Raw genomic sequence first — 27,761 nt, forward strand, 5'->3', positions numbered from 1 at the left:
ATCGTACTGATTTTATGCTGCCGACGGGCAGCAGGTCAAGTATGGGTCTGGATTCCAGCAGGCCACTGGCTTGTCAGACCCTTCACGCTCTTGCCAGTCAAAACCACCAGGGGGCAGTCATAGCAACTATCATTTGCAGAGAAGCACAGTTTGATCTCACTAGGAGATCTAGTGAAATAACATTTCTGTTTCATCCCTGAAAACTGGTCGATTTCACATCTAGAGAAAACATCGTTAGCAGCATCATCTCATCCGTCTCCATGTCCATTTTTGTTTTCGTTCCAAAGCTAGGCAAAATAATATCAGCGTTATATGGGTGAACCCCTGTTTACTCTACTCTTCAGGTTGAACTCAGGTTGGGACTTTGAGCTGACGCCAAACTATTTTACAGCTACTCGAACATTAGGCTCTCCAAAAGCCTTATGACTTTAGGCCTATAATAAACACACCTGGCATTCTTTTAAGTTCAAGCTTAAATTGTCACATGCACAAGTAGTGGAATGCTTATAGTGCAAGCCCTACACAACAGGGTTGTCTGTATTCAATAAAAAAAAAAGAGTTAATAACAAAAAAAGCTATATACACAGGATTAGTGCCAGTACCAAATGTACAATGTGCAGGGATACTGGAGTATTTAGGAAGATGTGTACATGGAGGCAGGGATTAGGAGAAAGTGACTGGTAGCAGGATTAATAATAAACAGTATGGCAGCGGTATAAGTGGTGGGTGGGTGTGTGCGCATGAGTGTCAGTGTAGGCGTGATAGGCTGGTAGCAGGAATATATAAATACTGATGGCAATATACACAGTGCCTTCGGGAAAGTATTCAGACTCCTTCACTTTCTCCACTTTGTTACGTTACAGCCTTATTCTAAAATTGATTAAATGCACCCCCCCTCTCAATCTACACAGTATCCTATGACAAAACAAAAAAACAGGTTTAGACATTTTTTTCAAACGTATGAAAAATAAACAGAAATGCCTTATTTACATAAGTATTCAGACCTTTTGCTATGAGTCTTGAAATTGAGCTCAGGTGCATCCTGTTTCCATTGATCATCCTTGGAGATATTTCTACCACTTGATTGGAGTCCACCTGTGGTAAATTCAATTGATTGGACATGATTTGAAAAAGGCACACACCTGTCTATATAAAGTCCCACAGTTGGCAGAGCAAAAACCAAGCCATGAGGTCAAAGGAATTGTCTGTAGAACGCTGAGGCAGGACTGTGTCGAAGCACAGATCTGGGGGAGGGTACCAAAAAATATCTGCAGCATTGAAGGTCCCCAAGAACACAGCAGCCTCCTTGCACGCACACGCTGTAACAGGTATGACTACTTATGTAAAAATCTGTATTTTATGTATAAAAAAAAAAAAAAATGTATAAATGGTGCAGTTGTTAGAGTTCCTAACGATCTAAGGGGCCATGCCAAATCTATTCAGCCTCCTGAGGGAGAAGAGTCACTGCTGTGCTGGTGTGCGAGGACCTTGTTAAGTCCTCAGTGATGTGGACATGAAGGACCGTCAAGCTCTTGACCCTCTCCACTGTGGCCCCTAAACTATTAAGTTAATTATCTAAAACGCTCTGCAGTTTATCAAACCAAATGCACATTTATTTTACTAATTTAGTAGCTGATTAGCTATCTAGCTAAGTGGTTAGCTTCTTCCAAAATTCAGCATTTTATTTTAACCTTTATTTAAATAGGCAAGTCAGTTAAATTCTTATTTTCAATGATGAATAGGAACAGTGGGTTAACTGCCTTGTTCAGGGTCAAAACAACAGATGTTTACCTTGTCAACTCGGGGATTCAATCTTGCAACCTTTCGGTTACTAGTCCAACGCTCTAACCACGAGGCTACCTGCCGCCCCATTCGCTTGGAAACAGCAGCAAATCCCCTCCAGGATTAAGAGACTTGCTGTCTAATATTTGTTTTGTGCCTGCAGCAAATTGTGTAGCATTTGAGTTACTGGTATAGTTTAGGTCAGAAACTGTAGAAAATGTTAGCAATGTGGTTGTTAGCACTTAGTTCGTATTCTCTATGGGATTTTACACGAACTTGTTAGCATTGCTAACCATCGGAATACAGAATGTCAGTGGGGTTTGAAACAGCGCCCTTGTGTTCAGTTTGTTTTTTGCACATGCCCTGAGGATACGCCCTGGAATACCACATGGCCATTAGTGTTGACCCGTTTAAAAACTTTTTTTTTTTTTACTTCTTGAAACTCCCCATCCTGGATCCGGGTTTGTGACTAAAGCCTCAGGCTCATTAGCATAACGCAACGTTAACGATTTCTGAAAATCGCAAATAAAATGAAAATAATGCGTCTGCTCTCAAGCTTAGCCTTTTCTTAACAACACTGTCATCTCAGATTTTCAATATATGCTTTTGAACCATAGAAATTTACTAATTTGTGTAAGAGTATGCAAAGCTAGCATAGCTTTTTGAGTAGCATTTAGCACGCAACATTTTCACAAAAACCAGATAACCAAATAAATAAAATAATTTACCTTTGAAGAGCTTCTGATGTTTTCAATGAGGAGACTCTCAGTTACATACCAAATGCGCAGTTTTTCCTGAAAGCGTCTGTGTGTAGGAGAAATCGTTCCGTTTTCTACATTGCGTCTGGCTACCGAAACGAACCGAAAATTCAGTCACCTACAACGTAAAACTTTTTCCGGATTAACTACATAATATCGACCGAAACATGGCAAACGTTGTTTGGAATCAATCCTCAAGGTGTTTTTTCACATATCTCTTCATTGATATGCAGTTTGTGGAAGCTTGCTTTCCTCTCTGTATCGCATGGAAAAATACTGGCAGGTGACTTTGCGCACCAATTTCGGCGCAGGACACCGGGCGGACACCTGGTAAATGTGGTCTCTTATGGTCAATCTTCCAATGATCTGCCCACAAATACGTCACAATGCTGCAGACACCTTGGGGAAACGACAGAAAGGGTTGACTCCTCTCGCATTCACAGCCATATAAGGAGACAATGGAAAACAGAGCCTCAAAAATCCTTGTCATTTCCTGGATGCCATCTCATCTTGGTTTTGCCTGAAGCTCACGTTCTAGGGCACGCACAGAGAATATCTTGGTATTTCTGGACACGTCAGAGTGTTTTCTTTCGAATGGTATCAATTATATGCATAGTCGAGCATCTTTTTGTGACAAAATATCTTGTTTAAAACGGGAACGTTTTTCATCCAAAAATGAAATAGCGCCCCCATAGATGTAAGAGGTTAAAAGCCACATGCGTCGAGTGTCGGAGACGGTATAATAGGATTACACCTTGTTCCGATAGTGAGACTTCTTGTACGCGTTCATGTTCTCAGCCAACATCTACCCTGAGAGCGGTATCTTTGTCCTTTAGTTTAGCATGCACCTCGGTGTTAATTCAGGGCTTTTGATTGGGGAAGCAGTGATCCTTCACTGTGGGGATGACATTGGTGATGCATTTCCTTACGAAGCCGGTGACGGTGGTTAGCTCGCCGATGTTGTCGGCGGAGTCGCAGAACATATTCCAGTCAGCACTCGCAAAACAGTCTCACAGGATAGCCTCTGCTATGGTAGACAATTTTTCTATGGTGCGTCACAGGTACTTCCTGTTGGAGCTTTTGTTTGTAAACAGGATGCAGAAGTATGGAGTCATGATCTGATTTGCCGGAGGGGGAGGGGGGCTTGTATGCTTGCTTGTGGTTTGAGTAACAATGGTCTTTATCGACCCTAGTGGTGAAGGAGACTTGATAGAAGTTGGGCATTGTGTGTCTTAGTGAAGCAGAATAAAAATCACAAGAAAAGCAGCCTCTGGGTGCATGGTTCATAGCCTTGTACAGTTCATCAAGTGCTAGCTTGTTGTTGTGGCCTGACTATACAAAACACCTGCTTTTTGCATGACAGACTGACCAGGTGAATCCAGCTAAAAGATCTCTCTTATTGAGGTCACTTGTTAAATCCACTCCAAATCAGTGCAGATGAAGGGGAGGAGACAGGTTAAAGGCAATTGAGACATGGATTGTGCATGTTTGCCATTCAGAGGGTGAATGGGCAAGAAAATATTGAATGGCCTTTGAACGGGGTATGGTAGGTGCTCGGCTTGTCAAGAACTGCAAACTCTGCTGGGTTTTTCACACATTTTCCTGTGGTTAAGAATGGTCCACTATCCAAAGAACATCCAGCCAACTTGACAACTGTGGGAAGCATTGGAGTCAACATGGGTCAGCGTCAATGTGGAATGCTTTCGACACCTTGTAGAGTCCATGACCCGATGAATTGAGTCTGTTCTGATGGCAAAAGGGGGAGGGCATCCATCATGTCCGAAAGCCATGTTTCTGAAAAACTGAGAATATTACAGCTGGAGCATCCCATTAATATAAAACCCATGACCGTAGCTCATCCATCTTATTATCAAGTGACTATACCAATAGAATGGAGGGAAGTGCTGGCCGGTTTTCCCTTCACCTTAGTCTCACAAGGACACGCTCTCCTGCCTATTTTTCCACAGCGTTAACTCTTGGGTAGCCCAAAGATTTAGTCGGAGGTACACAAAGAGCCCAGGGCAGATGAGACGAGGTCGACTCCTTTAGGGGAGTGAGAAAGAGCTGATGGGAGCCCAAACCCATTACACTGATGAAGGCCAGTGACCTGGCAGGGCTTTCGCTTATTGCTCCCCACTCCTCAACATCCAACGCTATGATAGGCTAATCAGGTTTCCAACTGCCAAGCCTCCGTGTTCAGCTTTGGCACTGGCTGTGGAGTTGCACTTGGGCAGGAAGGTGGGCACAACTAGGCCTGTGTGTACTGTCTAGGGGAGTGAAACATGACGCCACGTGACCAGACAAGCCTGGCTTCACTCTAATCTCACCAGAGCCTTATAGAGACAAGGAGAACATCCAAGACTGAAGAACATGAAGATTTATTTACTTTGTACAAGGTACGGAATTCTTCTGGAGTGTATTGTAAATGTGGTGAAATAAATCATGGTAATTCCTAAAAAAAAGGGATATTTATCCACATTTTAGATTTTAAAATAATTTCTCTTTGAGTGATGATACTTGGCTTATCCTCTGGGGTCACTGTTAGTGGGATATAAATGGAGAAGCTAGGTGTGGAATTAGGGTGACCACATGTCCTGGATTGTGTGGGACAGTCCCACATGTTGGCCCTTTGTCCTGCAACCAATCAATCATGTCCTGCATTTTATCAACAAATGAAAAAATGCCACTAATTTACAAAAGAGCTTGATTTGTCCATGTATCTCAGTCAGACATTCCAACCTGCCTCTTTCGCAGTGACGTGGTACTTTTGACATACATACATACATATAGATACTCTGACCAGTGTCTGTGTTCTTTTGCCCGTCTTAATCTTTTCTTTTTATTGGCCAGTCTGAGATATGCCTTTTTCTTTGCAACTCTGCCTAGAAGGCCAGCATCCCGGAGTCGCCTCTTCACTGTTGACGTTGAGACTGGTGTTTTGAAGGGTACTGTAAATTTGCCCTTTGGTCTGGAGTCCAAATTGTAGATTTTTCTTTGTGAGACGCGATGTGGGTGAATGGATGATCTCCGCATGTGTGGTTCCCACCGTAAAGCATGGAGGTGCTTTATTTATCTGCAGAGATACGCCATCCCATCTGGTTTGGGCTTAGTGGGAATATCAATTGTTTTTCAATAGGACAATGACCCAACACACCTCCAGGTTGTGTAAGGGCTATTTGACCAAGGAGAGTGATTGGAGTGCTGCATCAGATGACCTGGCCTCTACAATCACCCGACCTCAACCAAATTGATATGGTTTGGGATGAGTCGGACCGCAAAGTGAAGGAAAAGCAGCCAACAATTGCTCAGCATTTGTGGGAACTCCATCAAGACTATTGGAAAAGCATTCAAGGTGAAGCTGGTTAAGTGTGCCAAGCTGTCAAGACATAAAATATATCTTGATTTGTTGAAGACTTTTTTTGGTTACTACATGATTCCATGTGTTATTTCATAGTTTTGATGTATTCACTATTATTCTACAATGTAGAAAATTGTAAAAATAAAGAAAAACCATGGAATGAGTAGGTGTCCAAACCTTTGACTGGTTCTGAGGATGTGTTACTGGTGATGTTAAACACTTCTCAAATAGTTGTTGAGATCTGATATTCTGTGCAGCGTAGGCCAATGTCATATAGTCAACCAATCACATTTGTCAAATCCTTTCAGTCTAAATTCCAGCTAAACATGGAGATGACAGTTAACTACTTACAAAAAGTGTGCTTCTGATGAAGAGCTTCAACAGTAAGTCAGGAGGATACAGACAGCTCAAGAGGTATGCTAAGCTATGCAGAAAAATATACATTTTTGACATAATCATCATGCTTAATTCTATGGCTTTAGATTGCAGGATAAATCTGTTTCAGGCGTTTGAAAAACACAGACCACACAGCAGCCATCTTAATGTACTGGGATTTCTGGGATGCATGACACCCCTGATCACAGCGCACAGAAAAGGGGAGGGTCTTTTTTTTTTCTTTTACGTAAATCTCCTTAACGATTATCGTAAAGCATTAACAACTACTGAGCTGTTGAGGCGAGAGAGAAATATTTACTACCTCATGACAGGATGATGAATACGAGACCACACAATATAATCAGCAGAAAGATTACCCTGTCTAAAACTCAATTAGCAACTTTGAATAGCTCACTCGTGGCAGAAAAGCACAGAATAGAAGCCTGCTGGGAAATTGGAACAGTGCTCTTCCTGAGATCTTTAGTACTGGGGCAATGAGGGTCGCAACACCTCGTCAAACCAACGGTAACTGGCCAGTACAGCCTAGCTGTCCCCGACTGCCCTCTCCTCACCACAGCACAGTCGAGACATACCTGCACAATGAATTTACATGTCCCCCTCCTGAACGCCAGTATGGTGTTAGGATAATTTACTGTCAAGGGGCGTGTACTTCACACACACACGCCATTTACAGATACCACCTGATCTGTGATCACTCCTCTCTCGCTATCCTCTCACAACTAATACCACTAGATTACTAGCTAATCATTTATTTATCCTTTTCAGTTGGCTAGTTGAATGGGGATCAAGTGGCGTTCATTCGGTTTTCACCAGGAGGTCTAAACCTCGGGCCAAAGCAAAGGGCTTGTACCACTGCCCTCCATTTGCAGGGGTAACCATGAACCATACTAATTGGATTAAAAAGGGGACTCTAGGTTTTCATTTAGATTTGACAGCTCTGGGGAAATGTCTAAATGCCATGACATCAGTTAAACTGTAAGTGGCAATGACCCACACTGATGGCCAACTAACCTGGCCAGCAGTCAGGCTGACATTCTTGAAGGAGAAGTTTGTGTTTTTTTTTTAAAGAAATCTAAGCAGCAACATTATATTATATTTTCCTATGCAGAGCTGTGCAGGCCAGGGGTGTCCTTATAGTATACAGACACACCTGGCCTATACAGCTAATTAGGGGAAATGGCTTGAGTCACATAAAATGGAACGTAACGGATAAGGTTCGGGGGGGGGGGGTCTGGACACTTCTAGAACATGCCATTTACACAGATTTGGTTGTTAAAAAGTTAAGGTCTCCTTTAAGACTTATGGCAAATGACCAAGAGGGTTTGGCATTGTTTTCAAAGTCCCAACACCCAGACAACACCATGATGAAAAGTAGTTGTTTTTTTATAAGCAAACCTGGACAATAGTTAGGTTGAAGTTGAATCCTGAGGTTGAATGCCTTGCTCTTTTCTCTGGGTGTAAATATATTTATGCAAGAAGTTACTCTTTAGCTAAATTCCCCTGACATGGCAGTGCAATCTCTTTTATGGAGGTGCACCATAAATAGAAAAGGTAAAAGTACAAATCTAGTGCTACCTAGACCTAAGTCTATCCACCAGTTCTTAGACATCAGCATTGCTAGACTAGTTGTGCATTGCTACTGAATAGGCCATCAGAGAATAAACATGTTTGGAATTCTCTGTCCACTTTAGTACTTTCAGGATGAACGACACAAATGTCAACATCAAACCATGTCGTTATACATTCCAACCGGTCCAACTGAAATTAAAACAGGCCCTGGGACGCATGTAACTTGGTTGCAACTACCAACAAGCCAAATATGCTTTCAGACACATGTTCTGCTATTCCCTGGTAGGAGCAGTGGTCACTGTACTCGAAGCCAATGTTTGCAACATTCACCCTGGCTTTCCTAATACTGTACATAACCCTCAGTTCCAATCCAAACCTGTGTGTGTGTATAAACTGACATAGCCTATGCGTAACTGATAGATGTACCCAAACAAACTACACACACATATAATTTCTCTTTAGTTGCATTTCTGTAAACTTGTCATTAGTTGTACAAAAAAAAAATGTGGGGCCTCCTGAGTGGCGCAGCGGTCTAAGGCACTGCATCGCAGTGCTAGAGGAGTCACTACAGACCCGGGTTTGACCCCTGGCTGTATCACAACCGGCCATGATTGGGTGTCCCATAAGGCGGTAAACAATTGGCCCAGTGTCGTCCGGGTTAGGGGAGGGTTTGGCTGGGGGGGGGGCTTAACGTGCTCTAGCGACTCATTGTGGTGGGTAGGGGGCCTGCAGGCTGAACACATTGGTGCGCGGTTTGGCGGGTCATGTTTTTGAGGACGCATGACTCGACCTTCACCTCCAGAGCCCATTGTAGAGTTGCAGCGACGAGACAAGGTCGAAATTGGGGAGAAAAGGGGGGGTAAAAAAAAAAAATCTTAATTTTGAAAAGTATTGTCTGTAATGTCTTTTTTGCTACAGTTGAAGTCGGAAGTTTACATACACTTCAGTTGGAGTCATTAAAACTCATTTTTCCAACCGCTACACAAAGTTCTTGTTAATAAACCATAGTTTTGGCAAGTCGGTTAGGACATCTACTTTGTGCATGACACAAATGTTTCCAACAATTGTTGACAGATTATTTCACTGTATCACAATTCCAGTGGGTCAGAAGTTTACATCCACTAAGTTGACTGTGCCTTTAAACAGCTTAGAAAATTCCAGAAAATAAGGTCATGGCTTTACAAGCTTCTGATAGGCTAATTGACATAATTTGAGTCAATTGGAGGTGTACCTGTGGATGTATTTCAAGGCCTACCTTCAAAATCAGTGCCTCTTTGCTTGATATCATGGGAAAATCAAAAGAAATCAGCCAAGAACTCAGAAAAAAAATTGTAGACCTCCACAAGTCTGGTTCCTTCTTGGGAGCAATTTCTAAATGCCTGAAGGTACCACGTTCATCTGTACAAACAATAGTACGCAAGTATAAACACCATGGGACCGCTCAGCCGTCATACCGATCAGGAAGGAAATGCGTTCTGTCAGAAAGGAGATGCGATCAGGAAGAAGATGCGAAAAGTGCAAATCAATCCCAGAACAACAGCAAAAGGACCTTGCAAAGATGCTGGAGAAAACAGGTACACAGTAAAACGATGCCATTGGTGTCAGCTAATGGGGATCCTAATAAGAATCATATAACCTCCATTTCAACTGAACAGACGATAACGCTAGCATAATGGCATGCATTTTACACCTCAAGAACTCTAGTCTACATGAACAATTGCAGGCTGGCCACAAAAAACTGGTCTGCTAGTTTAAACATCAAGGAGGCCCGAATACCAGTAAGAATGTATTTCATACAGAATTTATTAGAGACCCATAGCTATCTACCTAAGCACATAAGGGCCAGTCCAAACTTTTTAACCCAGTCTGTGGTTTAAGATTACAGTTTAGTCACACGTGGTGCCATAGAATTAGAGCACATCTCATGATGGCAAGCGTCCCATAAATTATCAATATAAGACGCATCAGTTAAGAAATACAGGTCGAATAAACACTACCAATATTTTTGTAAATTGTGCATGCCTTAGGCTTTCTACTAGTCTTTGTTCCTGAAAATGAATTTATATAAATAAAATGATAAACGTTTATATATTATTGCAGAGATTTTTGAAAGTCTTACCAATCCTTGTCCGGCTAGGAAACTTTAACCCTTTTTTTTATTTTTAATAGTTGAAAAGAATTAAAGGATTTCATGTAGTTTGACTTTAAAAAATATTTCTCTCAAAACCTTGACTAAAACCCTTTTTTTTTAAACAAATGTATTTAAAAAAATAATAATTAGGAGTCAACTCAGATTTGTATAAAATTGTAAATTAATCAGGAATGAGCAGGGTCAGCTATACCATAAGGAGCCCTTCATCTCCTGGTTGCATGTAGACAACAAGACAATGCATGGTCCTGAAAGACCTCTACTTTTGATTGATTTAAACAATATTGAAATCACCACCATCCCAACCATAACCTGTCAACTTCATCTCTTTTATAGATTATGATTGAACCTTTTAACCATAAAACCTCACTTTAAAAAGAATGAGTTAAGATTCATAAAGCAACTAAGGAAAAACAATTACTATGTAGGCCACTTGAATAATTAAGATAAATATGCAATTTGGCAACTCCGTAAAACATTAGCTCAGATTTTTTTATAAATATATTATTTCAACTGTCAGAGTGCTGAAAGATCTGATAGAATGGTTGTTTTTAAATTGTATATTTTACCTTTTTTTAAAACTTGCATGAGGTAAAAATGTCAGTTTTGAGCAATGAGAATTCCTAATTCAATAGTTTTGAATCTGTTGTCAACTCAGTCACTGATGGCTAATCCCACTAAGATCTTTTTTTGTCAATATTTTAATCACTCTTCTGCAACATATGCTTAAACTATTGAAGTCACGTTTGCTTTATTTATTTTTATTTTACCTTTTATTTAACCAGGCAAGTCAGTTAAGAACAAATTCTTATTTTCATTGATGGCCTAGGAACAGTGGGTTAACTGCCTGTTCAGGGGCAGAACGACAGATTTGTACCTTGTCAGCTCAGGGGTTTGAACTTGCAACCTTCCGGTTACTAGTCCAACGCTCTAACCACTAGGCTACCCTGCCTTAAATGTTGTTTAAAACAAAGGTGAGATTTGTATTACATATTTTAATAATCCGACGTTATAATGAACCAATCAAGACCTTTAAACATTTTTGGGCCAATAAATTGAAAAACTTTTTTTGTTGTGTGTCTGATGGAGTTTAAATAAATCCAGTTATTGCATTTTATGAAGAAGAAAAATATATTTTTTTAATTATTAAAAAGTAGGTTGTTACTTTACAGCATGGGTGTCAAACTCATTCCATGGAGGGTCTAGTGTCCACTGTTTTCTCCTTTCAATTAAGACCTAAACAAACAGGTGAGGGGAGATCCTTACTAAATCACTTAATACATCAATCAAGGACAAGGGAGGAGCAAAAACCCACAGACACTCTGCAGAATGAGTTTGGCACGTGCTTTACATGGTGTGATACTTATCTGATACTGTGAGGGCTGATACTTAATCAAAATATAGATTTCAAATGTTAAGAAAAATGTTTAAAAAAGTTGATTGTCCCATCGTTCAAGAATTCCTGATTGAATAACAGCACAAATGAAAATTGGTAGCGTATAGGCTTAAAAGTGCAACTACATGGTTGATTATACAGGTGTACTATCTTAGTGACCAGTTTCTCACAGCAGGGAAGTAATCCTGCAACATGAAATGTTAATTATAAGTACCCCTTTCCTTAAGTCAAATGACCTAGTGGCATCATGGGTGGAATTATATTCATATGTTTCATAACTAAAACATTTTATTTTTTGCCACCAAAAACCCAGTGTTTATGTGAAACAGCTTTGTTATTTGAGTCTTGTGTGGTGTATACTTAGTGTAATATTGGGATACAAACTCAAATTGTAATACATTTCAACTCTATATCTGACATGGTAACCATGTGTGGGAGGTGTATAATTTTGTTTCAAAGTAGATTTGTTTAAGACAACCAAGAAACACTCAGTGAACCTAATTTATCCCACTGCAGTAAAAAGTTAATGGATTTTTTTGTAGGAGTTGATACATTTTGAGTTAGTGTAAATCAAGTCTGAAATTTTAAAGTAGAAATTAAACTTTAAGCCTTTTTAAACATTGAATATACGCCAAGTTTGCGACAACAGTGATCAAATTAAGATATCTGTAGTACTCTGAAAGCATCTCTTATCTCCCATCCAACCCAATTTTCCCTGACAGGTCATTGAGAATGAATTTACAAATAATGTCATCACAATTCATCAGGAAATGAATTGCTTGGAAAATTAGGCCAATCTGATGGAGTTCAATACAATCTTGTTTACCCTGTTACACTGAATTGAATGTGTTTCACTATCTAAAAACACCTCACTCTGTGAAAGAAATTCCATAGACGGAAGGGACAAAGTTCAATGAGGATGATTGTTTGTGCGTCAATTTAAACTAGTCTTAATATCAACGCATCCGGTCATGTGAATGCAATGGGCCTCCCACCAACGGCCTTCGTTTGCACTTCTACTTAGGAGACTTCCTGACAGAGGCAGGTAGAATTTAGGTAGCATTTGTGCAACACAATAACCCCCCCCCTTGAACCCCCATGTTGGGGAGAGTGAATGTTGACCGAGGTCATTAGTCCAACTTGAGACAAACCGCACCGAACAGGAAATTGTGACCAAACTCATTCCATGGAGGGTCTAGTGTCTAGAGAGCCAACACCTTTACGATCTGATTGGATAGGAAGGGGTCAAGGGGCTCATGTTGGTGTATCAAGTTTTATAGATAGGCCTAAATGGGTGTTGTCTAGGGTCAATTTAAAAAGTCTACTTTACCTGAGTGACAGCTAATTTGAGGTCCCAGTTCATCTCAACACCATTGGGACCATTGAGTATGCTCTTGTTAACGTTGAGGTTTTAATACCAGTTAGAGATTAGCCCGGGTCTTCAAGAAATTGAATAATCTTTGGTATTCTACAACAAGACTATAAAATAAACTTCTTGCTATGTTTATGATCCATCCATCTACTTCCAGAAACTCCGTCCTATATGTTCCCCGTTACTTCTGCAGCCATACAAGAACGCATCCAAAAAAGGCATACCCAGAGTCCGGCAAAATACATTATACAGTGCATTTTGAAAGTATTCAGACCCCTGACTTTTTCCACATTGTTACGTTACTGCCTTATTCGAAAATTGATTAAAATCGACACAATACCCCATAATGGCAAAGCAAAAAACATGTTAAGGCATTTTCTAATGTATAAAAAATAAAACTGAAATATGACATTTACATAAGTATTCAGACCCTTAGTACTTGGTTGAAGCACCTTTGGCAGCGATTACAGCATCAAGTCGTCTTGGGTATGATGCTACAAGCTTGGTACACCTATATTTGAGGAGGGTTCAAGTCCGGGCTCTGGCTGGGCCATTCAGAGACTTGTCCCGAAGCCATTCCTGCAATTTCTTGGCTGTGTGCTTAGAGTCTTTGTCCTTTTTCAAGGTGAACCTTTACCCCAGTCTGACATCCTGAGAGCTCTGGAACAGGTTTTCATCAAGGATCTCTCTGCATTTTTTTCATGTCATCTTTGCCTTGATCCTGACTAGTTTCCCAGTTCCTGCCACTGAAAACATTCCCAAAGCATGATGCTGCCAGGTTTCCTCCAGACGTGATGCATGGCATTTAGGCCAAAGACTTCAATCTTGGTTTCATCAGACCAGAGAATCTTGTTTCTCATGGTCTGAGAGTCTTTAGGTGACTTTTGGCAAACTCCAAGAGGGCTGTCATGTGGCTTCCGTCTGGCCAGTCTACCATAAAGGTCTTATTGGTGGAGTGCTGCAGAGATGGTTGCATTTCTGGAAGGTTCTCCCAATCTCCACAGATGAACTTCATAGCTCTGTCAGTGACCATCGGGTTCTTGGTCACCTCCCTGACCAAGGCCCTTCTCCCCAATTGCTCAGTTTGGCCAAGCTGTAGGTCAGCTGTAGGAAGAGTTTTGGTAGTTCCAAACTGCTTCCATGTAAGAATGATGGAGGCCACTGCATTCTTGGGGACCTTCAATGCTGCAGATATTTTTTGATACCCTTCCCCAGATCTGTGCCTTGACACAATCCTGTCTCGGAGCGCTATGGAAAATTCCTTCAACCTCGTGGCTTGGTTTTTGCTCTGACATGCCCTGTAAACCTTATATAAACAGGTATGTGTGTGCCCTTACAAATCATGTCAAATTTAATTTAATTTCAGGTGGACTGCAATCAAGTTGTAGAAACATCTCAAGGATGATCAATGGAAACAGGATGCACCTAAGCTCAATTTCAAGTCTCATAGCAAAGAGTCTTATGCAAAGACTCTTATGCAAAGAGTCCTTGTACTTATTTACATAAGGTAACTTTTTTTATTTGAATACATTTGAAAATGATTCCAAAAACCTGTTTTCACTGTCATTATGGGGTTGTGTGTGTAGATCGCTGAGGATTATAAATGATTTTATCCATTTTAGGATAAGGCTCTAACGTAACAAAATGTGTAAAAAGTCAAGGGGTCTGAATACTTTCCGAAGGCACTGTATGTGTTGCCAAAGGTTTCAGAAGCACCCCCACCGTCTGGGACCTGTATCTACTGGCAGTGTGCATAGCTGGATTATGTTCCTCTCAGGCTCTCCCTAAGTGAAACCTCTGACAACTGGAGAGGGACTACGAGGGAAAGTGGAAGGCGGCCGACAGCTGTACTTGAAGCACGCTGACGCAATCCCTGCTACTCATTTCAGACTGAGGAAGAGGGGACTAGGTTTACACTTTGGGGCAGGGGAACAACCTGAGTTCAGTAGGCCTAAGTATGGTACTGAAGAAAAACAATATAACAAGGAAATCCATGACCAATGAGTGATTAGTTTGAATTATAATTAATTGTAATTACAATGTGACAATGCTTTGATTAAGTGAATGCTTTGATTAGTAGCTATCAGTTAACAGGATGTGATCAATCTATATCTGGATTAATAACAAATCTTCCTAATAAATCAGAACAATGTCAATGTGAGGAAAAGGGTGATTACTGATTGCCTTATCAAATCTATGATGATTAACACTGCCAAGGACAGTGCATCTTCCCAGCTTTGATCCTACATTTGATGCATGACCTTCCCTTTGAAAAGGTCATAGTCTACACAATGAGTCTTCTGAACACGTTAACCTAATCAAAGCGTGGAAAAAAAGCCTTCTCGCACATTTATTAGTGTCCAAATGTAGCCCTTCACACATCAACAGAAACCCCCAATAACATCAGCTACAGGTGGCTGAAGCCACAGCGAAACAATGTAGGATCATTATCCATGTGGTAGTGGTGAACCTTTAGACATGGAAAGGATTTTTTTTTTTAACACACTGAGCAACCTCACGGTCTGTCTGAACAGACTGTTTCCTGGCATGTTTTAACATTTTAATGGCCCTGAAACTGACATAGCTGTGGTAATTTGTATGCCTGTGTTATACAAAGGATGTTTTTATTTAATACTGTAAGGATGACATTAAAGCTGAGATCCCGAAAGGTGAAACAGCACCACCGGTCGACCCCAAGGCGCATTTGCTTTTGTTTCGTTGACTAAACAGAAGTGAGGAGAGTAGAAACAGAGATTAGCAGTGTCATAAAAACAATTGCAACACATTCTGCGGTACTAACACGTTTGGGGGGGGGGGGGTCTGTATTCATTGCATGCAGTAATTACTTTGTAATATCCCAAATGGACGTGGCCGTGTCACCATTAAGGATTCCAGCTGTAACTAATAGCCAAATGAGAACACAATCTTTTATGGGCTTATTTTCTGAAACATTAACCTTGAAATGCTAAGGTGTTCTGGAGTCCTGCTCTTTCATGACCATTTAATGAGTTTTGTATGCACTGCAAGAGCAGCTGCCAAAGAATGCACATTGAGACTGGAGAGAGAGTCAGTGGGATCGGAAATATGCCCCTTGCCCTGTTCCTAGTAGTCTGTACATAGGCTACATGGCCATATGGGAATGAAGGAAAGTATGCAGATAGCCAGACACACTTTTGCTAACATAAGCAGATGGATAAATGACAAATGTCAATGATGTTATATGTCAGTGAGGGTGGACAATGATTTCCACCACACAATGAATCACTTTCACTGTCAGGAGCTGGTAGAGAGTGGTGTAAAGTAACAAAAAAAAGAGAGTAGAACAGATATGATTGTCATGCAACCCTGCACACCTGTAGCCACCTAAACGTAGGAGGGGGCACCGGGGAGCTGGACATGATTTAGACAACTTTCCAAAATGAAAAGCTACAGTTGAATGAGGCCCGCTTCTAATCGATACATGTAGCTAGTATCCACTGGTTTATATAAAATGATTTGGCACGCTAGTTGGCTGTTTGCGACTGACGGACTGTTATTGAAATGCCGGCCTAAACGAACCGTATGGAGCTAACGTTCAACGAATGACTTAGCCATGTGCATCGCACGGTCGACTCGCTGACTGACAGAAAACAATCTTGAGTTGAACGTGAGGCAACTGTATTTTGCATTAGTGTGGTTTTTATGCCGTTGCCTAATCAGAATGTATTTACGTGGCTTAGCCATACCAGGTAGTTCAATAATGAATTTCACTTTATGAAGTGCAGCCAAAAAGGAGTCCACATATTTGATTATGTATGCACTACACCTACTACGGTATTTGGCTACCTAGCTTGCTGTGCTCGTGTGCCCGCTACCCGTTTTGTGAACTCACCGGTTTTAAACCTGAGGTCGTCATCTTTTGGTGAGCCGAATTCTTTCAGGAGGGACATGAACAGGATGCCAAAAGCGTTCTGGATCCCGAACACCGCTCCATTGCACCACATTGCAGCCAGCATAACCACCCAACCCCATCCTCCTTCTGGATGCACGAACTCGGGCTCCTCCACAGCCACGGGAACCTGCTCTTGGATGGTTCCTTTACTATCCCCGTTCTCGTTCTTTTCCACAGCATCGTCCGAGCGCTTTTCCTCTGCTTTCATTGGTGTCTCCTCTGCAGGCTCCGCAGCGACCGTTTCTTTACTTGCATCAGATTCAATGTCAGTCATGTTGGTACCTGCTGTCATTTCTTGGAGCGACTGTGCAGATTTTTAACACTGTCAAATATGATGACAGCAATATACCGGTAACTAGTCTAAATGGTGTGCCCTCAAGCTGCAGCCAAACTCAACTGAAGAGAATCAGATAATGGTATGTCCCAAATCGTGTCTATCTACAAATAGGAATACTTCACATCTCCTTTCAGCGAATTGTTACCTGGAAGATGCATCCATTCAGAAGCCGTATTGAAAATGTCTACCACCAGCTCGCACTGTCTGAAGTGTAAAACACCAGTGTTGCAATATTGTATAAATAGATACACCGGGGGCGGGTTGTGCATACATTATGCGGGTATCTGTCGCTGATTGGACGCATTGCTGTCTTTTTAAAGTATGACGCCTGAGCATTGAATAATCACTGTAGCGATTGAAAAATATGAAAAAATACTTTCTTAAAGACAAGATCCAGAACACATTTATTTCACATGGTTATAGAGAACTTCTGCTTGCAAGGAAAAAGTTAATTTAGGAGTCTCAGAACTATAATTTGTTCCATAATCCAAAAAATGTAATCAATCCGGATTAATTTTACATACAATGGCGGTTAGGGAGGGGGCAATTACCTGTTTTCATAAGTAGTTTATTACCCAAAGTTTTCTGAATTATCCCCATGATCAGTAGGCCCATACATGATAAAAAACGAAATCTAACACTTTTAACATAACTTCCTTTAAATAAGACAATTGTTCAATATAAGGTGGCACAGTGGTCTCAGGCACTGCATTTCAGTGGTTCGATTCCAGGCTGTATCACAACTGGCCGTGATTTGGAGTCCCATAGGGCGGTGCACAATTGGCCCAGCCTCATCTGGGTTAGGGCTTGGCACTGGATAGGCAGTAATTGTAAATAACAATTTGTTCTTAACTGACTTGCATAGTTAAATAAAGGTTCAATAAAATAATATTAACTATGAATTTAGCAGCTCAATAGTCAAACAGTGACCTCATGTACAAAGTCACATTTCTGGATGTTTCTGGGGATGGTTAACACCATTACTTCTGATTTCATATCCACATCTGCCCAGAAAATGTCTCATACCTGGAAGCTGACTGAAATATACCAAGTTGTCTAATGTCAAATCACAGCTGTGATTTGTTCATAAGGAGGCAAATCTTTATATCTGAAGGTTTGTGGTGGCACAGTGAAAAGTAAAATTTACTCTCACAAAAAATGTTAACATTTTTGAATGTACCAGAGCTAAATAGTCCATCTATGAAAAGAACAGCACGAGACAAGATGTACAAAACAAATGTATTAATTGAGAACTGTTCCTCGATGTACACACAGTTTAAAATACAGAAAATAAAAAAGTTTTCTAGATTAATGATTGCTAATTCAATTTTTTCTTATGCACCCACACAGACTGCCTGCCATTCACACAAAACATAAGCAACATCCAGCAACAGAATGAAGACAATTTGCAAGGCATTAAAAAGAGATCGATTAGCACACCACCACATTGTTGTCTTGAAACATTGACAAACATACCTGCAGGAGGTAAACATGTATGTGGGGGTCATTATTTTTATCATTGATGACAATTCTGAAGAAATAAGTCAACATCCACAGTTAACTTGATGACGTGAGCTTGTGAAATGTCCATTAAAGCCTGGGAAGACTTCACTCTACTTCAGTAGTTTTCAGGGACGTCTCTCCCGCCACAACAGCAGCGGCAGCCGGGCCCCTCCTCTTCCTCAGACCCTTCATCTTACGTGTCTGGAGCTTGGCCAGATCCTGCTTCTGCATGTGCAACCTGCCAAACTTGGTACCAAAAGTATCGTGGGATATGTTCTTCTTCTTCTTGGGCTGTAAAGAATAGAAATGACAAAGAGCAACATGAGGACTTCGATTGCCTTGAAGTTTCAGTTCAATTAAGACAAGACGTTTAAAAAGAAGCAATCTCTTGCGCCATTTTACATAGCGGCTGTTGAAAGAGCGTGAAAAAGATGTTGACTGCAACTAGACAGTTCCCTACCTTCAGAGCCTTGGGCTGTTTGTGAGCTGTCTTGTACAGGTCGTCTGATGCCAGGTGGGTTCTCCGCAAGATAAAGTCAAAAGAGGGCCCAATCTCCTCCAGCTCAATCCTTGGGGTCCGACATCCAGACTTCTTCAACAGAGATCTGGAGAAAACAAAGAGCTTTGACTAGTGATCATTTCAGGGGGGGTGAGATGGACGGTAGACACTAACTTCACAGAAGGTGGTCACTTTTAAAAAGGGCCCATGGGGCTCCGGTGAAAGTATTACACTACATGGGGAATAGGGTGCCATTTGGGACACAGCCCGTATGTTATAATCTATCGGGAATAATAGGAGACACTGGTAGATGGTCCAGCTGCTAGAAGGCAGACATACCTGTAGCTGCGCATGTAGATTTTCCCCTCCAGAGCAGTGAAGTGCAGGACATGCTCCAGACCAGCCAGGCGCACTGAAGGCACAACAGGACCTCTGAAGAAGTCTGAATAATAAAACAAGTTGGAGTAGAAAATGGTCAATAGTGTCATTGACATGAAATGCAATGTTATTATAAGACCAAAATAATGGAGGATTTGGGAAGTGTTTTATCTAAATATTTTCTAGTTAAAGTAAGTGTTTCAACTGAAGGGGAAATCTTAACTGTAGGACTGAAATTAATCCCACAACAACTTAACACTAAATTCAAAAGTTTAGCTTCAGACTAAATTGTACCTGTAAGAAGGCTCTTTAGGCGTTTGTGTTCATTCTCATGGTCAAAAGCATCCCCTGCAAACACCAGCATTGGTTTAGTCCCCTCTGGACATTTGCTGCTCTGCAATGCATTGGAAACCAAACAAAGTTACAGGAAGACAAGATGAAGACAAGATGAACACTAACAACTTACTTTATTTACAATCCAAGTGTGCCTGTTCCAGCCATTAGTGTCTTGTCAGTAAAACTACAATTTTCCAAGTAAAGCATTTTTAAAGAACGGGAAGACAATGCGCCTAGAACAGTGTTTAGAGCAAAGTTCAGTTCTAGATGTTAATTCAGGCCACCGGGAGAGACTGTGCAAGAGGTGTATTCATTTGGCCGATTGTAGCAGACTGTGGACAAAGACAAGGCGATGAAACACTCCGTGTTAATTAACTAAGATTCTGGCAGACTGAGAAGGTGCATGACACCACTGTACTAATGTTGAACAACGCAACTATAACTTACATAGAAAATGTCTTAAAATAAAAGGAAACATCACCTTGATGTCACTTAGGGAGTTATACTTCTCAATGCCAAGCTCAATCATATCCAGCACATGGGAATCAAACAGACGACCTGAAAAAAAAATAAAGGTCAAACCCTTATCTGCTGTGAAACGTACCAGACACCTCCTGTAGAGCAAGGTCTCCATCTCCAACTGACAAAATACAAAAATGCTTACCAAATATGAGATTGTTTGGCCTTTTCTTGTTGTGTGAGCCAAACAAAAACAGAGAGCTATCGGTTTTCTTCGAGAAGAATTCCTGTAGATAAGAGACAAAATACAGATGATTGGAAATTCTTACACTCCACAGGGAGTGCTGATTTTAAGTGCTGTGGATACACTGCATTTTAAAATGATGCTAGTATGTCTACAGTGTCAAATACTGCTTTGACTACTAGCAGGTGAATGTTCACAAATTATCACAATCCCAAACAATTGATATGTCCTAGTTAAACAAATCTGATATCATGCGGAAATGAATTCATGCAACATATTTAGTTAACTGACCAATGATGTAGAATCCTCAAATGGCCTAGTTATATTTTTCCTGGAAGGAAAAACAACATTTGGATGAAACACACATCTCAAGTACCAGCAATTGACAGACTAGTATTTATGCCTTGTTATTATTTCAGTAAACTCAGTCCTTCATGCCCAAGTATTAAATATCCACTTATCAATGACAGGGAAAAAATAAAACATGATGAACACTAAATACAATACTTTCGGTACAACCAGTATACTGGGTTTGTTTGAAGATGAACTTGAGTTAGAATCCATCACTTACTTTTTGTACAGTACAGCACTTGGTTTCTTCAGGGCATACTGGAGAAGAAAAAAAACACATTGAGAGTTATCTAGCTGGCACTCTCAAACCTTGACAGTCTTCATGATTCTAGATGGGGAGGAGGGTCGACAGTCAGAAAACGTACAATGTCTTTTAATGCCTGGGTGACAGTCATACTGGTGTTGCCTCCTTTCATGATCATGGCATTCTTGACGTTCTCTGTAAGCTTGGGAGCTCTGTTGTCAAGGAAGCGCTTAGCCCTCTTCGTCTTAGGTTTTCTGAGGAGACATTCGTTCAACAACAAAAGACACTTCAGCTATGGAAGACAGGGACATGAGTAACACAGCACAGATGATCGGGCATCGCTCTTCCATCTAATGAAATGCACTCAATCAACACTGTTTGGAAGTCTAGCTAGCTAGTTAACATTAGCCAACTGCTTGCCCAATAAATAAGACCGCGATACCAATTATTGGTATACAGTCAAACAAAGCACTGCAAAAACGTGTAAAGATCTCTCAAGCCAGTGTGGAACAAAATTACATTTGAGCTTGCTCTACTGCTTGTCTGTGCGGTTGGTCCTTATGTAGGTTTGACATTTGAGACAATATCCACAGGAAAGTATTATTAAACTGACTTTTCAAAACGCTGATTTATATAACCTGGCACTAGCCCAACAATGGACTAAATGTGCCAAACATTACTCCTTATAGTCCAAGTACTCTACAAGTTCTGTTTAGAGTGGAATTGGCTCTGCCAGCCATAACAGCCAAATAATCCATCTGAATGTGACTTGATTCTCAACTGTCGTTCAGTACTTTCATATCACATCGTTTCAACACAGTTGCAGCCAACAGTATTTTTCAGTGCCAACACGTTTGTGGTGTCCGTTTACACAGGTGTTCGGAGACGCAGATAGCTAATTTGCACAGGTACGTTTAAGGGATGGGCAGTCAACATTTTTTACTGTTTGAGTACTGGCAGTACTCAAACAGTAACAAAGACGAATTAATACAGTCGGGCAAAAAGGTATTTAGTCAGCCACCAATTGTGCAAGTTCTCCCACTTAAAGACGAGAGGCCTGTAATTTATCATAGGTACACTTCAACTATGACAGAACAAAATGAGAAGAAAAATATCCAGAAAATCATAGGATTTTTTATGATTTTATTGCAAACTATGGTGGAAAATAAGTATTTGGTCAATAACAAAAGTTTCTCAATACTTTGTTATATACCCTTTGTTGGCAATGACAGAAGTCAAACATTTTCTGTAAGTTTTCACACACTGTTGCTGGTATTTTGGCCCATTCCTCCATGCAGATCTCCTCTAGAGCAGTGATGTTTTGGGGCTGTTGCTGGGCAACACGTACTTTCAACTCCCTCCAAAGATTTTCTATAGGGTTGAGATCTGGAGACTGGCTAGGCCACTCCAGGACCTTGAAATGCTTCTTACAAAACCACTCCTTCGTTGCCCGGGCGATGTGTTTGGGATCATTATCATGCTGAAAGACCCAGCCACGTTTCATCTGCAATGCCCTTGCTGATGGAAGGAGGTTTTCACTCAAAATCTCACTATACATGGCCCCATTCATTCTTTCCTTTACACGGATCAGTCGTCCTGGTCCCTTTGTAGAAAAACAGCCCCAAAGCATGATGTTTCCACCCCCATGCTTCACAGTAGGTATGGTTTTCTTTGGATGCAACTCAGCATTCTTTGTCCTCCAAACACAACGAGTTGAGTTGACCAAAAAGTTATATTTTGGTTTCATCTGACCATATGACATTCTCCCAATCTTCTTCTGGATCATCCAAATGCTCTCTAGCAAACTTCAGACGGGCCTGGACATGTACTGGCTTAAGCAGGGGGACACGTCTGGCACTGCAGGATTTGAGTCCCTGGCGGCGTAGGGTGTTACTGATGGTAAGCTTTGTTACTTTGGTCCCACCTCTCTGCAGGTAATTCACTAGGTCCCACCGTGTGGTTCTGGGATTTTTCTCACTGTTCTTGTGATCATTTTGACCCCACGGGGTGAGATCTTGCGCGGAGCCCCAGATCGAGGGAGATTATCAGTGGTCTCGTCATCACGCTCGAGACCCTGGGTCTCGACCCCGCCCTGTGCAACTGGACTTCCTGACGGGCCGCCCCCAGGTGGTGAGGGTAGGTAACAATATCTCCTCCCCGCTGATCCTCAACACTGGGGCCCCACAAGGGTGCGTTCTGAGCCCTCTCCTGTACTCCCTGTTCACCCACGACTGCGTGGCCACGCACGCCTCCAACTCAATCATCAAGTTTGCAGACGACACAACAGTGGTAGGCTTGATTACCAACAACGATGAGTGGCTCGGGTGGTTGATGTCCTTGATGATCTTTATGGCCTTCCTGTAACATCGGGTGGTGTAGGTGTCCTGGAGGGCAGGTAGTTTGCCCCCGGTGATGCGTTGTGCAGACCTCAATACCCTCTGGAGAGCCTTACGGTTGAGGGCGGAGCAGTTGCCGTACCAGGCGGTGATACAGCCCGCCAGGATGCTCTCGATTGTGTATCTGTAGAAGTTTGTGAGTGCTTTTGGTGACAAGCCAAATTTCTTCAGCCTCCTGAGGTTGAAGAGGCGCTGTTGCGTCTTCTTCACGATGCTGTCTGTGTGAGTGGACCAATTCAGTTTGTCTGTGATGTGTATGCCGAGGAACTTAAAACTTGCTACTCTCTCCACTACTGTTCCATCGATGTGGATAGGGGGGTGTTCCCTCTGCTGTTTCCTGAAGTCCACAATCATCCTCTTAGTTTTGTTGACGTTGAGTGTGAGGTTATTTTCCTGACACCACACTCCGAGGGCCCTCACCTCCTCCCTGTAGGCCGTCTCGTCGTTGTTGGTAATCAAGCCTACCACTGTTGTGTCGTCCGCAAACTTGATGATTGAGTTGGAGGCGTGCGTGTAGTTCTTCTCGACTGCACTGCCACTTCCTGTTCACCCCGCTATCATCCAGAAGGCGAGGTCAGTACAGGTGCATCAAAGCTGGGACCGAGAGACTGAAAAACAGCTTCTATCTCAAGGCCATCAGACTGTTAAACAGCCACCACTAACATTGAGTGGCTGCTGCCAACACACTGACACAACTCCAGCCACTTTAATAATGGGAATTGATGGGAAATGTAAATATATCACTAGCCACTTTAAACAATGCTACCTTATATAATGTTACTTACCCTACCTTATTCATCTCATATGCATACGTATATACTGTACTCTATATCATCCTTATGTAATACATGTATCACTAGCCACTTTAACTATGCCACTTTGTTTACACACTCATCTCATATGTATATACTGTACTCGATACCATCTACTGTATCTTGCCTATGCTGCTCTGTACCATCACTCATTCATATATCCTTATGTACATATTCTTTATCCCCTTACACTGTGTATAAGACAGTAGGCCACACAAAATTCCTGTCTCTCACTATGGAGAACCAGCCTCAGAACATTAAACATGCAATAAAGGGACTTTGGAACAATGGTTTCCGTCAGCTGCAATGGTGTTCATGACGACAGATAGAATATGAAAATTAATGTCATTTTTGTTTTGTTAATAGATGACTTTATTACAAAAACATTGTAACTAAGAGTTTTCCCCGTATATGCTTGCTGTTTATACATTGTACGTTGTATGGAAAATGTCCAAATCAAACAGAATATTTTGGTAAAGATTAAATGTGAAGTTGTCTAAAATTGGATTTGAGTAAAAATCTAGACCTTGCCCCTTATCTTGGTACGCCCAGAGAACTGCCCTAAATGCGGCCACGCCCACTTCTGACCCGAATGGGTATAAAACATGAGTTAAAAATGAACATATCAGACTAAGTGACCGAGCTGCAGCCGAGGTCTTAAAAAGTCAACGAACCCAAAATGCAACACAAGGTGAAGACAAAGAAATATGTTTCTTCTACCCATGCTACGGATGAGTAGCTGTGTTTAAGCAGGTGAATTCAAGCCGGACCACCTAGCCTCCACTCTCCATCAAATCGTGGTATCTACACTGTTTCATTTCTACGCTGTGAGCTCTGAGCTGTCTGTCCTCGGAAGACCCCCATCAGAGCAAGGGCGAGGAATCAGACCACAAAGCCAAAAGGACACTGACATCGTGAGGACAACCAGAGAAGTGCGCCGAAGAAGTGCGTCATTTAGAAGCCTAAACGACCCACGCGGAGCCTCCCATCTGAGACCCCCAACGCGTAATTACATCATTATATTCTGACCCATAAGAGCGGCAGTTCGGGGACAGGCTAGGGTTAAAATCTGCATAGCTGACAAATGCACCAAAATGTATATTTCTCTCATGTACTTTCTCTTTTAAATCCCCATTTTGGGTAACGTGCCATAGTGTGTTGGCCCGTTATACTAAGTTCCAATCAATAGCCTAGACTGTGTTTTGTGTATCTTTTATCACCATTTTAACATTCTAGTGAATAAATAATCAACTACGATTGGTGTGGTACGAACTCATTGTTGGGACCCGGGTCCATGCGGATTCCCGGATTATGCGACGTTCAGAATGAGATTGTAGAGGAAACTGATTAATTGATGTCTGTTGTAAAATCGATATTCTTTAAGTTAATTTGGGTAATAGAAACTCAAAACGATGTCGGAGTAGGACTTTGTGAGTTTCAGGTAAAATAACAACCCAATGTTTATCCCAGGACAAATTAGCTAGCAACAGCAAGCTAGCTAGCTAAATTGCCATAAATGTTTCATGCTTTTCGACCTGTCCCCGAAACATTATAGTTGGTTCAGAGTTTGTTTTGATATTTCAACCTGTGTGTCCTGATCGCGTCTGGAGTGGGCAGAAAAAAAATCAACATCAAAAACACAGAAACAATTATTTTTATTTAAGAACAGGTCGAAAATCATTAAACACGTATGGCAATTTAGCCAGCTTGCTGTTGATAGCTAATTTGTTCTGGGATATAAACATTGGGTTGTTATATGACCTATAAATGCACAAGGTCCTCTACTCTGACAATTAATCCACAGATAAAACAGTAAACTGAAGTTGTTTCTTGTCATCTCTCCTCCAGGCTTATTTTTCTTATTTGGACTTTATGGAGGTTGGTAACAAACTTTACAGCATTACTACAACTGACCAGAGTGGACCTAAATTAATCTTTCAATCACCCACGTGGGTATATGCTCCTAAAACACCATTGAGGAGATGGGAGAGGCCGGACGAGCGGTTTGGTCAGCATGTACATGTCGGATAAACAAAAGTAAAGACACTTTATGGAAACACAAAATGTTGGTAAACTTAAATATGCCAGACAATGTGGGATATTTGTGTTGGTAAAATAAATGTTTAGAGAAATTCCGGTGGAAACGTTTTATGCACAAAAATGTATATGACATTGTGTGGTCCTCCCACTACGACTATTCGGGAAAGCACGCTGTTTAAGGCTACAGATTAAATACATTATGTATTTAACAGGGTGGTGAAAGTGCAAGGTGACGAGCTTGATGCATCTTTCCAATAAATATTGAGTGTCTAATTCTAATGACCAGATACTTAGCTGCCGTTGAACAAAAATAACATCGCCATGTCCGCACTGTATATGCGAACATTTGGCTAGAGTGCACGTGCCAATATCAAAGTGGGCACACTAGCTAAATAACGTGGGTTCTCACATCAGCGGAGTTGCAATTGCGATGCATTTTTATGTGCACTGCATCATCACGCATAGCAGTTTATCCACGAATCAATGTAATGGAATTATCTACGGCCGTAAAATGCGAATTTTGTTTCATGCGGATTTCAGTATATTCGCATGAAAATCCGTCGCCAATTGGATGGAAACCGAACGTTAGATTTATTAGACAAGCTACATAGCCAATGCTACATTGTTAGTTTCCTAGCAAGTGACTTCGTTAAACTACATAAATACTCTAAAGTTATAGTTTAAGGGTAAAAACCACATTAAGCATGACCTACTTTGATTGGTAAAACACAACTTACATTACTCCTCCGTATTGTTTCATTTTGAGGACTTCACTCGTGTGCTTGCTTCAAAATACTCCACGTGAATATTACAGCAGCGGAAAATGTCGCAGTTAATTTTGCGTCACATCCGTCGTCCTGTACAGTGGATACATGTACATGCAGTACTGTCATGTGGCCATTGGGTGACGATAGAGAGCTATAAAACACGTCGACACGTCAACGCCAGGGTAGAACGATTGTCCCCTTGCATGTCCCTTAAGGTCCTTGTGTAATTGTAATCTGATATTGTACCCCCGAGCTCGATTGTCTATTATTTGTAATCTATGTATGCTTGTGTTCCCTCATGTGCTTTATGTATTGATTTGATATTAATAAAAAATATTTTTAAATTTCCAATCTCGTGCTGATGCAACGCCCTGAGCGGTTGAAAGCTCACGCATGGACATTCTGCGAGTTGTACACAAATGTAGGCTACTATTGCCCTTAAAAATGTAATGTTGTGGACGCAATACAAAACAAAATACAATACATGACCCCCCCCCCCCCCCAAAAAAAAAAAAAAAAAAATAGTTCCCCGGGTATGGGTGAGGGGACGGTCTAAAGTTATACCGTTACACAACCATGTGGAGAAAAAAAATCGAATTAAAATGTAATTAACAGCAACAACAAAAAAGATTGTCCCCTTGCATTGAGGATTAAACTGAAGGTTCGACCGAAGTATTGCAAGCA

The 27,761-nt window shown here is 41.3% G+C and overlaps 2 protein-coding genes across 2 annotated transcripts in view; both read right to left on the reverse strand.

Annotated features, from left to right (window-relative positions):
• The window catches only part of LOC135557517 (monocarboxylate transporter 10-like), a 60,091-nt gene extending 42,836 nt beyond the window's left edge, over positions 1-17,255 (reverse strand). The window contains exon 1 of the mRNA XM_064990823.1: positions 16,652-17,255. Within this exon, the coding sequence (XP_064846895.1) occupies positions 16,652-17,003 (352 nt within the window). The 5' untranslated portion in view covers positions 17,004-17,255. The remainder of the gene's footprint in view (positions 1-16,651) is intronic.
• Positions 17,256-18,275: 1,020 nt separating this feature from the next.
• LOC135557518 (ribosome production factor 2 homolog) lies at positions 18,276-27,137 on the reverse strand. The gene is made up of 10 exons (XM_064990824.1): positions 27,048-27,137; positions 21,184-21,316; positions 21,039-21,076; positions 20,759-20,798; positions 20,429-20,510; positions 20,246-20,322; positions 19,723-19,822; positions 19,390-19,492; positions 19,012-19,156; positions 18,276-18,842 (listed from the first exon to the last, which is right to left on the reverse strand). Exons 1-10 carry the CDS (start codon positions 27,068-27,070, stop codon positions 18,657-18,659), a joined length of 927 nt encoding a protein of 308 aa, XP_064846896.1. The 5' UTR covers positions 27,071-27,137; the 3' UTR covers positions 18,276-18,656.
• Positions 27,138-27,761: the final 624 nt, after the last annotated feature.

This window comes from Oncorhynchus masou, chromosome 16 (genome assembly GCF_036934945.1).
Source record: "Oncorhynchus masou masou isolate Uvic2021 chromosome 16, UVic_Omas_1.1, whole genome shotgun sequence".
NCBI classification, from domain to species: Eukaryota; Metazoa; Chordata; class Actinopteri; order Salmoniformes; family Salmonidae; genus Oncorhynchus; species Oncorhynchus masou.